The sequence below is a fragment of the Chionomys nivalis genome, chromosome 1, assembly GCF_950005125.1.
Source record: "Chionomys nivalis chromosome 1, mChiNiv1.1, whole genome shotgun sequence".
Classification (NCBI taxonomy): domain Eukaryota; kingdom Metazoa; phylum Chordata; class Mammalia; order Rodentia; family Cricetidae; genus Chionomys; species Chionomys nivalis.
Window position 1 is genome coordinate 130,872,082 of NC_080086.1, and position 12,349 is coordinate 130,884,430.

The 12,349-nt window shown below is 40.8% G+C and overlaps 1 protein-coding gene across 7 annotated transcripts in view; it reads right to left on the reverse strand.

Annotated features, from left to right (window-relative positions):
- Ltbp1 (latent transforming growth factor beta binding protein 1) overlaps positions 1–12,349 on the reverse strand; it is a 390,073-nt gene that overhangs the window by 83,056 nt on the left and 294,668 nt on the right. For all 7 annotated transcript variants that reach the window (XM_057775307.1, XM_057775298.1, XM_057775281.1 and 4 more), the window contains one exon: positions 2,377–2,499. In XM_057775307.1, the coding sequence (XP_057631290.1) occupies positions 2,377–2,499 (123 nt within the window). The remainder of the gene's footprint in view (positions 1–2,376; positions 2,500–12,349) is intronic.

Genomic DNA, 12,349 nt, shown 5'->3' on the forward strand with positions numbered 1-12,349 from the left:
GAGAAAGCCATGTAGACATGAAGTGTTGTGGTCATTATGTACATCAGTTGCCTGGGTCACTCTCATGACAACCGCTATAACTCCAACCTTCACTGTTTGGTTAAGATAGCTACACTTAGTAAATGAAGTAAGGCTCTAGGGAGTCCTATCAGAGAGCAGAAGGCTCAAATGTTTGGGCAACTCTCAAAAGCAAGACAGTTGTGCAAGCCATGCACTCAGTGCATGTCTACTCTGGAGTTTCATTCCTTTAGACAGTATAGGTTGCTAAAATTGCATGACATAAAATCTGAAAGTCAGAGGTTATTCATGCAAGGTCTCACAGTGGTCCACAATAACAGGCACTATGAAAGAAGCAGCGAGGAAAGTATGTATGACATGTAGGTGACTCTTGAGCAAGCACTTGGGTCTAAATAAGCCCAGGGCACTCTGATAGGATCATGTTAACTTGAATGGATCAGAGAATACAAGCTGAAGATGGCAATAGGGACAATTACATTTGAAATATGATATAGAGATAGAACTTATAAGAGCTTTTCTCAACAGCAGATTAAAAAACAGAGAGATAAAGTGACGGCATATGATTATAATATGAATATGAATTGATAGTAACATATAAGGTTCAAGATCTTTGTTCGCCGTTACCCTGGTAAGTATGGTGGTATGCGACTGAGAAGAGATGGGAGAGAAATTCTAGATAGTTCCTGTGTAGAAGTTGGCCTGAGGAGATGCATCTCTTAAGGAGTGAACAGGAAAGGTGTGAATATGGGTAGGCAGAGGGGACCAGGAGAAATGGAGACATATCATCTACTTTATGTCCTTCATAGGCAGTGACTGGTACTCCACTGTGGGCAAGGAACAGGGCACCTGATCCAATGCCTTTTGAGTTCCTGCAGCAAGCAGAGAATGGCTCATCTCCTACAGAATGCTGGAACATTCCTTTATTCCTTGCCTACTGGAAAGAGAACTTAATGACCCAGCTCCTTCACCTAAAGTGCAACATTAACTTAGGAAAGAAGAAAAACGTGTATTTATTTTCTCATTTTTGCCTTAGGAAGAACATGTTTTGGGGTATAAAAGTAGTGGAAGAAAGCAGAACAACCTACAGTTTGGCTGTAAAGGAAAAATATATTTGGGGTTGAGGAAATATCTAAGTGGAAGAGTGCTTACTCCGTAAGCTTGAGGACCTGAGCTCAGATCCCCACAGTCACACGAAAGCAGGAATGGCTGTGGGTGCTTTGTAACTCCAGCACTGGGAAACAGAGATAGGCCGATCTCAAAGGCTTACTGACCTTTACATGTATGTGCATGGGTGCGTGCCCATGTGCGTGCACGTGTGTGCATGCACACACACAATTTGTTTAAAAAGAATTACTAAGAGCAAAATTAGGGAAACTACAGGCCAATTATAATATACCACAAAGGCAAATCATATGTGTGTATATGTATATATATACATACACATATACATAAAATATGCACGTATAAAGGCACATATGTAAATGAGTGTATGTTCAAAGATCATATGTGTTTGTTTGAAAAAAAAGCTTGATAAATATAAAGAGCTATTAACAAAAATGTATAAATAAAAAATATAAATTGTTAATAAAAATAAGAAATATTAATAACTGCAAATGTTGAAGGGATTGTTAAGAAATGAGGACATAAAAATTAGATTTCTTAAAATGAAAAGAAATAGACATTTAAGAACTAGAAATGGATATTTTCCTATTTAGTATTAAAAACATCCAGGAAATATTATCAAATATTTCCACACTTAGAGATAAATACTTTTAAAGCTGAGGCAATGGTTTATTTTAAAAAGAGATCTGCCAATAATAAGAAGTTGGAAAAACTATAACGATACACTGAGTATGATGTAATTTTTTTTTTTTTATGGTTTATTTAGCTTTATTTTATGTGCATTGGTGTGAAGGTGTCAGATCCCCTGGAACTGGATTTTCAGACAGTTGTGAGCTGCCATGTGGGCGCTGGGATTTGAACCCGGGTCCTCAGGAGGAGCAGTCAGTGCTCTTAACCGCTGAGCCATCTCTCCAGCCCCATATGATGTAATTTTTAAGAATAATGTTTGAAGAGTTAAAAAGGGCATGTACAATGTGTATAACGTACAACTGACAAAGGGCAGATGAAAACTATGCATATCACATACAGTATTCGAGACATGTGACATTTATAAAAATCCATTTTGGACTCACCCACAAGAAGGAGCCAAATATGCTTCAAAGGGATCAATGAAAACAACAACAACAACAACAACAACAACAACAACAACAACAACACAGGTACATGTTCCATTTTTAAGGCTGGCCACTCAATTCTACTCATGCAATGCAATGGGAAGTGTGACCACAGCCTTACCTTGACAGTGCCGATGGTCCGGTGTGGGACTATAGCCCTTGTGACAGGAACACATGTAGGAGCCTTCAAGGTTGGTGCAGGAACCGTTAGTGCAGACCTTTGGCTGCAGGCACTCGTCCACATCTTGCAAGATGTTGTGTAATGGAAAGAAACAAGAGAGAGGGAAGGAGAGCATGAATCAGATCAAGCTTGATTAGAGCGGGGAAGAGGAGACCTTTACAAGAACAGGCAGATTCTTGGGCTTCCAAGGTGGTCCTGAAGAGAAGCAGCAGCTGTGCTTGGAGCGGACCATGGTTCTCTGCCTCACTCACTTCCTAAGTGCGACGAAGACTGGACCAAAAGAGCTGCGTAAACAACTCATAAACGCTTGGAGGGCCTGTTGTAAATGAGGGTGGGTGGGATGTAATTTTAGGACAATATGTCCTACGGAATAAAATCTATAGAGAAAGGGGTGGGGATCATTTTGGGAGTTGATAGATTCAGGAAGATGGGAAGGCCTTCAGAAACAAAATCTGTGACTCGGGATCCAGAAAGACAACCCTGGGCTGCAACTGAAGGAGAGATGTCAGACACACCTCTACAGGGCAGTGAACTGGCATTATAAAACCAATCCAGGGCCACTTCTTTTTTTTTTTTTGGTTTTTCGAGACAAGGTTTCTCTGTAGCTTTGGTGCCCGTCCCGGAACTAGCTCTTGTAGACCAGGCCCAGGGCCACTTCTTGAGGGGCTAATTGGGCAGCTGGAAGGGAGCCTGCAGATCAGACAAACAAATGCTACAATCATAGTAGCAGCTACTGCTTACAGAACTACATGTGGGCACAGAGCGCTCTCTATAACTGTAGCAAATTTAACATGGGACAAGCATTTCAGAAGGGACCTGATACTTAGACAAGTTCAGTGTCTTACACCCAAGGTGACAGGGTCAGAAAGTGGTGGTAATTCTGGGGCTGGAGAGATGGTTTAACAGTTAAGACCACTGGATGCTCTTCCAGAGGACCCAGGTTTGGTGTGGGAAGTTCTATGTGTTATTTTTATTGGTTAATGAATAAATCTGTTTCAGCCAGTGGCTTAGCAGAATAGAGCTAGGCAAACTAAACTGAATGCTGGGAGAAAGAAGGCAGAGTCAGTGAGAAGCCATGTAGCCACCTGGGACAGATGCCTGTGCTGGAGCCTGCTGAAACTTTGCCAGTAGGCCATGACCTTATGGTGATACACAGATTAAGGGAAATGGGTTAGTTTGGGGTGGAGGAGCTAGTTGGGAATATGCTTAAGCTATTGGCCAAACAGTATTGTAATTAATACAGATTTCTGTGGGATCATTTTAGGAGTCTGGGTGGTCGACAAGTGAACAAGCAGCTTCCTGCCAATACAGCTTCAACTCCCAGCACCCACATGGCAGCTCACAACCGTCAGTACCTCCATTTCCAGAGGATTAGATGACCCATTCTGGTCTCAAAAGATATCAGACCTACACATGGCACACATACATGCATACAGGCAAAACCCCCACACACATAAAATAAAATAAATTTTAAAAAGAAAGAAAATGGTGGTTCTGAGATTTGAAGCCAAATCCCATTGGGAAAAAAAAGAAACAACAACCTGTAATACATTTCTGTCATAGGCAAAGTTCAGTGATAAACACAGAGAGCAGTGACTTTGGGTTGCTTTTAATTATTTTCTAATCATATTTATAATGAAAATAATTGTTTACATTTTTCACTGGTTCCATTTAACGATCATTCATTGAATTCTTACTCAATGATTGTTACCAAGAAGGAAGAGGACTGGAAAGAAGGCTCATTTGGAAAAGTGTTTGCCATGAAAGTATGAGTTTGGAATCTCAGAAGCCATTTAAATGTCAGTGGGCACAGTGGCCTTCTACATCCCAGCACTCAGGAGGCAGAGGCAGGGAATTGATGGAAAAAGTTGGGTAAGCAGAGTACCAAAAATCGCCAGCCCTGGGTTCAGTGAGAGACCTTGCCTCAATATATAAGATCAGCCCTGACTGCTATAGACTCCCCAGATCAACCTTGGGCTTCCACATACAAGTGCATACACACATGCACACACACACACACACACACAATGTTCATATGTACATGTGAACTTGCATACACACCAAAAACCAGATTTGAATTCCGTGACTCATTTGAATGCTGTTAGGTAAGTCACTCATGGCTGCTGTGGGAACCTACACAACTGTAATATCAATAATCCAAGAGGAAAAGCCTCAGCTGTAATTTAGTCTAAGTATCATGAGTCTATAATGTAATCAAAATACCTTTCTTTAAGATTTATTTTTATTTTAAATATGTGTATGTGTCTACATGAGGGCCTATGTACATGAGCGCAAGTGCCAATAAGGGCTAGAAAAGGGCAGGGCCCCTGTCCTCGCTGGAGGTGGAGTTATAGGCGGTTAGGAGCCACTGAACACAGTTGCTGGAAGCTGCATTTAGGTCCTCTGCAAGAGTAGTGTGGGCTCTTAGCTTCCAAGCTGTCTCTCCAGCCAATCAAGGCATCATAATAACTAAGGCTGTTTAAGTACATTTATTCTATTTTTCACTGATCATCAAGAGAGCGAAAACACCTTTGCCTCTCCTCAGAAGGCAGCATATCAGCAGCCTGGCGAAGACTTTGCCTTCATTTAGCAACCCAGAGCTTGGATTACTCTTATTTTCATTGCATTTTACAAAGACAGTTGTTTTTTTTTCCTTGAGAGAGAACTCAGAAATAAAGTTAGAGTAAAATATAGCAGAGGCACATCTGGGAGTGTGCATTCCATGTGCACACTGAGGAAGAAGCCATTGGCATTGCCCACAGAGTTCAGTGTTGCTTTTAAAAAAAAAAGTTAACCCGAATTACAGCGCACCAATCTTAGTTTCTGACAACCGCAAGTAGGACTTCCAGGCTGCCTCATTACCCACCCTTTCTTTGCTTGTGGGAACTTACTTTTGTAAACACTGAGGGCAAACAACTTGAAAGAAGATGCCAAGAGTTGGGGCCAAAGTAAATAGTGGAACAGAACGAGCCTAGACATGGGGCACGTAAAATTCCAGACGGCAGCAAGAGAATGTCATGTCTAGTATCTGGTTTGGTTTCAAAAATGTTAACAAGTTCAGAAATGTATGGACTCTCTGTTTAATTACTCACGCTCCAGCAGAAGTGATTTACAGAGCTGTAGAGTGTAACAGCAAAGCCTGCTCCTAGGGCCGTATTTTATTTAAATTGCAGACACTGCAGATTGCCATGCATGGGGCACTTACAACAACGCTGACATTTTCTAAAGCTACCGCCGTGATTAATGATGAAGCCGAATGCTATATAATATCTAGGGCAGTTTCATGTGTTTATCCTTTTCTTTACTTATTATAGACAAAATTGTACAAAACCAGTCATTTCTGTAGACAAACCAGTTAAGAGTTGAATGGGTGCACGACCTTGATGGAAATTAAACTCTGGAAGGAATAACAGGCAGCAAAATATACCCAAGGAATTTCTACAAAGAAGGGAAGTAGTTACAGAGAAGCTCCCACACATACACGAGAGAGAAAGAGAGAGAGAGAGAGAGAGAGAGAGAGAGAGAGAGAGAGAGAGAGAGAGAGAGAGAGAGAGAGAGAGAGAGAGGAGATGCTTGACCATACAAGGAAAACAAAGTAAACTCCATAATGTATCCTGAGGCCAGAATTCTCCAGACTGCAGATTCCTGCATCTAGCTGGTCAGCCTACTGAACTCCACTCGGCTCTCCCATAGGTACCTCAGTCTTCACAGAAAAAACTGAATCCACCCTGCCTTCTCTTTATGGTGTTTACTTATCCTATGGTAGCACCATACACTCATGGGCTCATGGCAGGAACCCAGAGTCATCCCTTCTACACACACACACACACCCATCTCTACATTCCGTGACGGCTGAGAGCTTTCAGCCTCCTTCCAGGATACCTCTCCGCTATATCAACTTCATTATTTCATTTCATTTTGTTCCATTCCTATTGCTCCCATTTCTTCCCTCCTGGATTGCTGTTACTATTTTAAAATTAAGTTCCACAGTCTCGCCATCTCTACTCCATTATCTAGCTTACACCCAGAACAAAGTCTCTCAAATGCAAGTCTGAGCAATCATTTTGCTCATATGCTGTAACACATTTCAATAGTTTCCAGTATTTTTAAATTTAGTCAAGGACAAAAACATGTGGACTTTGTGATATCAAAAGTTTAAGGCCCTATACTTTTTATTTCCAATCTTTGCTATAGTCTCCCACCAATATACCACAGGAAGCAAGATAGACCCTGCCAACCCTCCGTCTAACCTTAACCAATAGAAGGAGGCAATCTTGTCTTTGGTTTCCCATATTACAGTTCAAATTCAAAGCTCATGTTACTAAAATATATAATCATATAGAATATATATACTACCCAAATTCTTCCAACGCATAATGAGTTCAAACAGTCTCAGTTTCTTCTCTCAGGCGGGAAATTAATCAAGGAAGCAATCACAGACAAATGGGTTCCACATTCCACAACGGGCTGTTAGGGTGTACCAACCTGATGCCTACCATTCACTGAGTTAAACTGAACTTCCCAGAGTAAGAAAATGGTAGTGGCTTCCAAAGAGAGTTCCTGGTTATAACAGCTCAGAGATTTATGTAACGTATTATGTTAACCACCAGTTCCAAATTGATCCTTATCATCTCCAGTGTCCTAGGAGACTGAGAAATGACTTGTCCAAACCTCGGGATGCCAGGCCAGCAGGATGTGTTGTGTAAGTCCTCTGACAACCTTGTAATGATTTGTTCTTACTGAACTCTGAGATGGCTCATAGAACACCCCTTCCTTTTAAAAAACCTTCCATGCCATTGCTTGAATCAAACATCCTACAGTTCTTTGTCAAGATTAACATGCAGATCAGTGGTGGATAAATCCCCAATTCCACCTTCTTTCCTCTTTCTGAGGAAATGAGGACATGCACCTCCCTCAGCCCTCTGGCAACTTCCCAAAGACGTCTCCCAAATGGCCAGTGACCGCACCTTGCTAGTTCTCACTGCTTTTGCCGTGTAATCATGCGAGTCAGGAATCTCTTTTGAACTTTCCAAATATCCTGGGAGCATGCCACATTGCCTCAAGTCTCTCATTGTTGGGCATGAACTACCAGGTGCAGAGGGACCGAGGAGGCTGTATCCGCCCATTCCTGTTCTCCTTGGATACTCTCGCTCTTACACATCACCTGTCAGTTCCTTGGAACTGGCTCGAATTTGTCCCACAGCGGTAATTTACATGCATTATTTCCTGTGTTTTCAAGGAGATGGATCTGTCAACAACATGAAGCAATCATTTCTCCGAAGCCATCCAACCACAATTAATTCCTTAGTCACCCACATAGACTTTGGGCAATGACATCTTTTTGAAATAAGAAAAAAGCATCATATTCCAGTAATACAGTCAGAAAAATGTAGAAGCTAATCACCCCGTTACAGAAATGTGTCCTAGCTGCAGTGACCCCAACTATTCCCCATGTGTAATCTTTCACAGGAAAGATGGGAGAATATACTTGACAGAAAATCAAGCATGGAGAAATGAGAGACAGATGTGGATTGTGCCAACATGGTGAGACCATCTCTGCTGAATCAAGGTGCAGTAAATCCCGGGATCTTAGGCCTCCTGTCAATCCTGATGAAGCTAAAACTATGAAATGGCAAGGTGCTGACAAAATCCCGCTACACAATCAACAGAGAACCACTGCGTTTTTTCGGAGCTTGGAAGGAGCCAAGACTCTCTACATCCTACAGCAGCAGCCAAGGATGACCTCAGAAAATCAATCCCAAGCTGCATCTAGTCTCAGGCTTCCTTCCTATCTTACTTTCCAAAGAAAGACTACCCTTTGGGAAAATGCTACTAGAGTTAAGGATGTTGCAGAGCTACCATCTCTAATTCCAGAACCCCCAACCGTAGCTAGCATTGTTTACAAAGGCTGACTCCAACCCACAGAATCTTCTCATTCCTATGAAAAATTTAATTCCCTTATTGTTTCTTTTATATTGCTTTGTTCATTAATTTTCTTCTGTGTATCGAAGGGGCACACAAGATTTTATGCAAATGGAAACACTGGATTTGTAGATAAAAGACCTGGAATTTTGTTTTCATTCTGTTATTTACTACATGTGGCTTCCAGTAAATTAATTGATTAATCTGTGCAAGAATCAATTTTTGTATTTATCCCACAGGCTGACTGCTATGAAGACCAAGTGAGAAAATCAAGTCAAAGTTCTCCAACAGCTGTATAAAGGGAGGTTTTTATTCTTGTCATACAGCTGTGGTTTCTGTGTCCAAAAACAGAATTGTTTTTCCCAAGGAGGTGAAGTAATTCTACATTGAAAACATTAAAACACTAAAGAAAAAAATGGAAGAAGACTGTAAAAGATGAAAAGACGTCCCACGCTCACGGGTTGGCAGGATTAAAACTATGAAAGCATCCAGACTGCTAACAGCAAACTGTATATTCAATGCACACCCATCAAAATCCCTATTACATTTTTTTCAGAACTAGAAATAAATTCTAAAATTCATATAGAAGTGTAAGGGACCACAAACAACCATTTAACGAATCCTAAGCAGGAAGAGCAATGTTGTATCTACCAACAATATCTGATCTCAAATTATACTACAGAGCCAAAGTAATAAAACCAGTACTAGCACACAGATATAAATAGACCAATGGACCAGATTAGAGAGCATTTGAAATAACCCATGCAAACACATCTACCTAAATTTTGACAAAGGTGCCCCACCCAAAAAAATTGGAGAAGAGAACCTCCTTAAGAGTGCTAGAAAAACTTGATACCTACAAGTCAAAGAAGGAAACTAGATCCTTACCTCGATTAAAAATAGACCAAAGACTTTCATGTAAGAAAGACCTGACACTCTGAAAGTGCTGGGAGAAAACATAGGAAAAACATTTCAAGACATAAGCATAGCCGAGTTTCCTGAATAGGACACCAAAAGCACAGGAAACAACCCTGAGAATTGACAAACATGTTCCATGGAATGATAAGGATTAAGCATAGCAAAAGAAATAATCAGAAGGATAGACAACCTACAGAATTCTGAGAAAAAAAATCTTTGCCAACCATATATCAGACATGAACTTGATTCCTAGAATATATAAAGAATTATAAAAATTAAACAGCAAAACACAAGCTATCTAACCGATGAATGACGCAAAGAACTGCCTAGAGTTTCCAATTCACCAGCCACCCAGAAAAGAAATGGCAATCGACACTGGTGAAGAAATGAGGAAACCTCTCAAACATAGCTGGTAAGCATGCCATCTGTAGGCCTCTGGGGAAGTCAGTAGGAAGACTCTTCGAGAAACCAAAACCAGAATCACCATAAGGCCCAGATACACCAACCTTGTGTATACTTCCAAAGCAGCCTACACCATATAGAGGTACTGCCCGTCCATGTCTTCTGTTGCACTATTCCCAATAGCTGGAAACTGCAGCTTATCTAGATGTGTAACAAGTTAATGGACTAGTGTGGCCATATACATATGGTGTTTTATCCAGCCACAAAGAAAAATAAAATCATATTTGTGGGAAAATAGTGAAGCCAAAGATCATTTGCTAAGCAAAAATAATCCAGACTCAAAAAAACATATATATGATGTGTGTGTGTGTGTGTGTGTGTGTGTGTGTGTGTGTGTAAAGGGAACCATGAGAGGGGAAAGAGAAATCTTAAGAGGACAAGTCAGTTGGGGGGATTAAATGAATATAAACAGTAGGAAAGCAGAACTGAGGACCACTTAAGGAGACGGGAGTCAATGAGAAAGAACTAAGCACGGGAGCGGCCGTGGTGCAGGGAAACAATAAGAATAAAGTCTCCTGACCTCATGCACCTAGATGCTGTCAGGAACCCCACCCCTTCGTGTAATAAATTAAACAAAATAATGCAGAGTGAGGAGCTTTGTTGTTTCCACACTTCTGAGTCCTCTCTCACATCCAGTGTCCACACAGTCAAGAGCTCAGCAAAGACAGACTAGAGGACTCCTTTGCCATACAATGACTGAGGCAGAAGATGGGTTTGTGTCTTCTATACAATGTGCTCATCTACCAGAGTAAACAAGAAGGTTTCTGCGCTACCAAGTCTTCAGTTTCAGAGCTGTCTAGAAATGCTCACAGATTCCACAAACGTTATCTGTGAGACACGGATTCTAAAAACAAGCCGTGAACAACGTGCTCTCCATGTTTATCCCACCACGACTCTCAGCCTGGTTGAGACTGTGGACACTGAGTTATTCAAGTGCCTGAGCACGACCCCAGTGAAAAGACTTCCCTGCAAGCCAGGCTGTTACCCCAAAGAGATTAACAAAGAAATAATACTCTAATAACACTCCAAAATGTCATGTTCCCAAGTCACATGCTCTGTTACAGACTCAACTACAAAGCAAGACAGTAAAATGAGGGGTCAGCTGCACACATCCAATTGGTAGAACAAACAGAATGAGGGCGGAAACAGGAAACAGTAACACTAATATAAAACTCCAATCCAACCGTGCAGTGGTGGTAGCGCACACCTTTAATCCCAGCATGTGGGAGACAGGGGCAGGCAGATCTCTGTGAGTTCTAAGTCAATCTGGTCTACAAGAACTAGTTCCAGGACAGACTCCAAAGCTACAGAAAAACCTTGTCTCAAAATAAATAAATAAATGTCCAATACATCATAAAGCCTAATGGTTATTAGAAATCATTAATGACACCACAGAAATACCCTAACCTCTAAGACATATATCCTGCCTATATAAAAATGCTAAAAAGTTTAAATGAAATCACAAAATTAGTTCATATTAGAAAGTTCCTATAGCAGAGGCAGAGTAAAAAACTACATTTTGTGGGCTTGAAGAGAGCCAAAGAGCACATAGTCATAATAGAACATGCAACATAGCATTTTTTTTTAACATAGTACTACTGCTATGTTTGTGTTTCAGGATAATGGTAATAAAGAGACAATATGGTTGTGGAGTTATATTTATTGGACTCCATAATTTGTCAGAATACATGTTTCATATTGTTTATTTAATTCTGATGATAGGTCATACAAAGATGTTTCAAACCTTCTCTGGTACATTATAAATAATGAAACTAAACTTCAAGGAGGTCACATGGCCCAACTCACACCTAACTTCAGAGATACTGACTGTGCCTATCAATAACTAACTGTCAGGATTCATTATTGATAGTCCTTAGGAAACGGCTCTCATCAGACTATCCATAAGCGAAGCCTATAAATTGATGACCTGCCAGGCTGTCTTCCCTTGTAACAGGTCTTGGTTTAAACAGCCAGCTGGAACTGGCTACCACCCAGTGCGATGGAACAGTCATTGAAGACAGGACCAGGTTGGCAACAAGGGCAGGTTGAATGCCAGGTCCAAGGAGTACATCATCCAAGGATGAAAGGGGCCTCTGGGAAAGAGCTGAAAGCTATAGCTTGAGAAGTAACTATGAATATAGAACAGATAAGAGGATCTGACAAAAGACACCAAGAAATGATATGCTAGGTAGAGCATGGACCCCAGGGGTGTCTGATGTGGACAAGAGATGATAAAGCACGGAGAACTATACACCCTGAGCCAGACAGTAGGAAAAAGACAGCCCAGCCCAGACACTTCCTCCTAACGTTTTACCTTTTTTGACATAATTTTCTGTTCTTTTTCATAAACCAAAGGGCTGAGTTGCTAGGTAGCATCAGATTATACTGATACACACAGGCAGGTCATGAATGACCTCAGCAAGTCCAGCATTTACTCAGATTACAAACAATTTCCAAAGTACAAAACAAATCCTCAGGACTATTAGGACTGAAATAGATTTCATTTTTAAATTACTTTTTAGTTAGCAGGTAAAATAAAAATGTTCCTTTATGCCATTTTCATAAATCTCATTTCCTTAAATAGACATAGCCATCTTTTTTTTTAATTTTT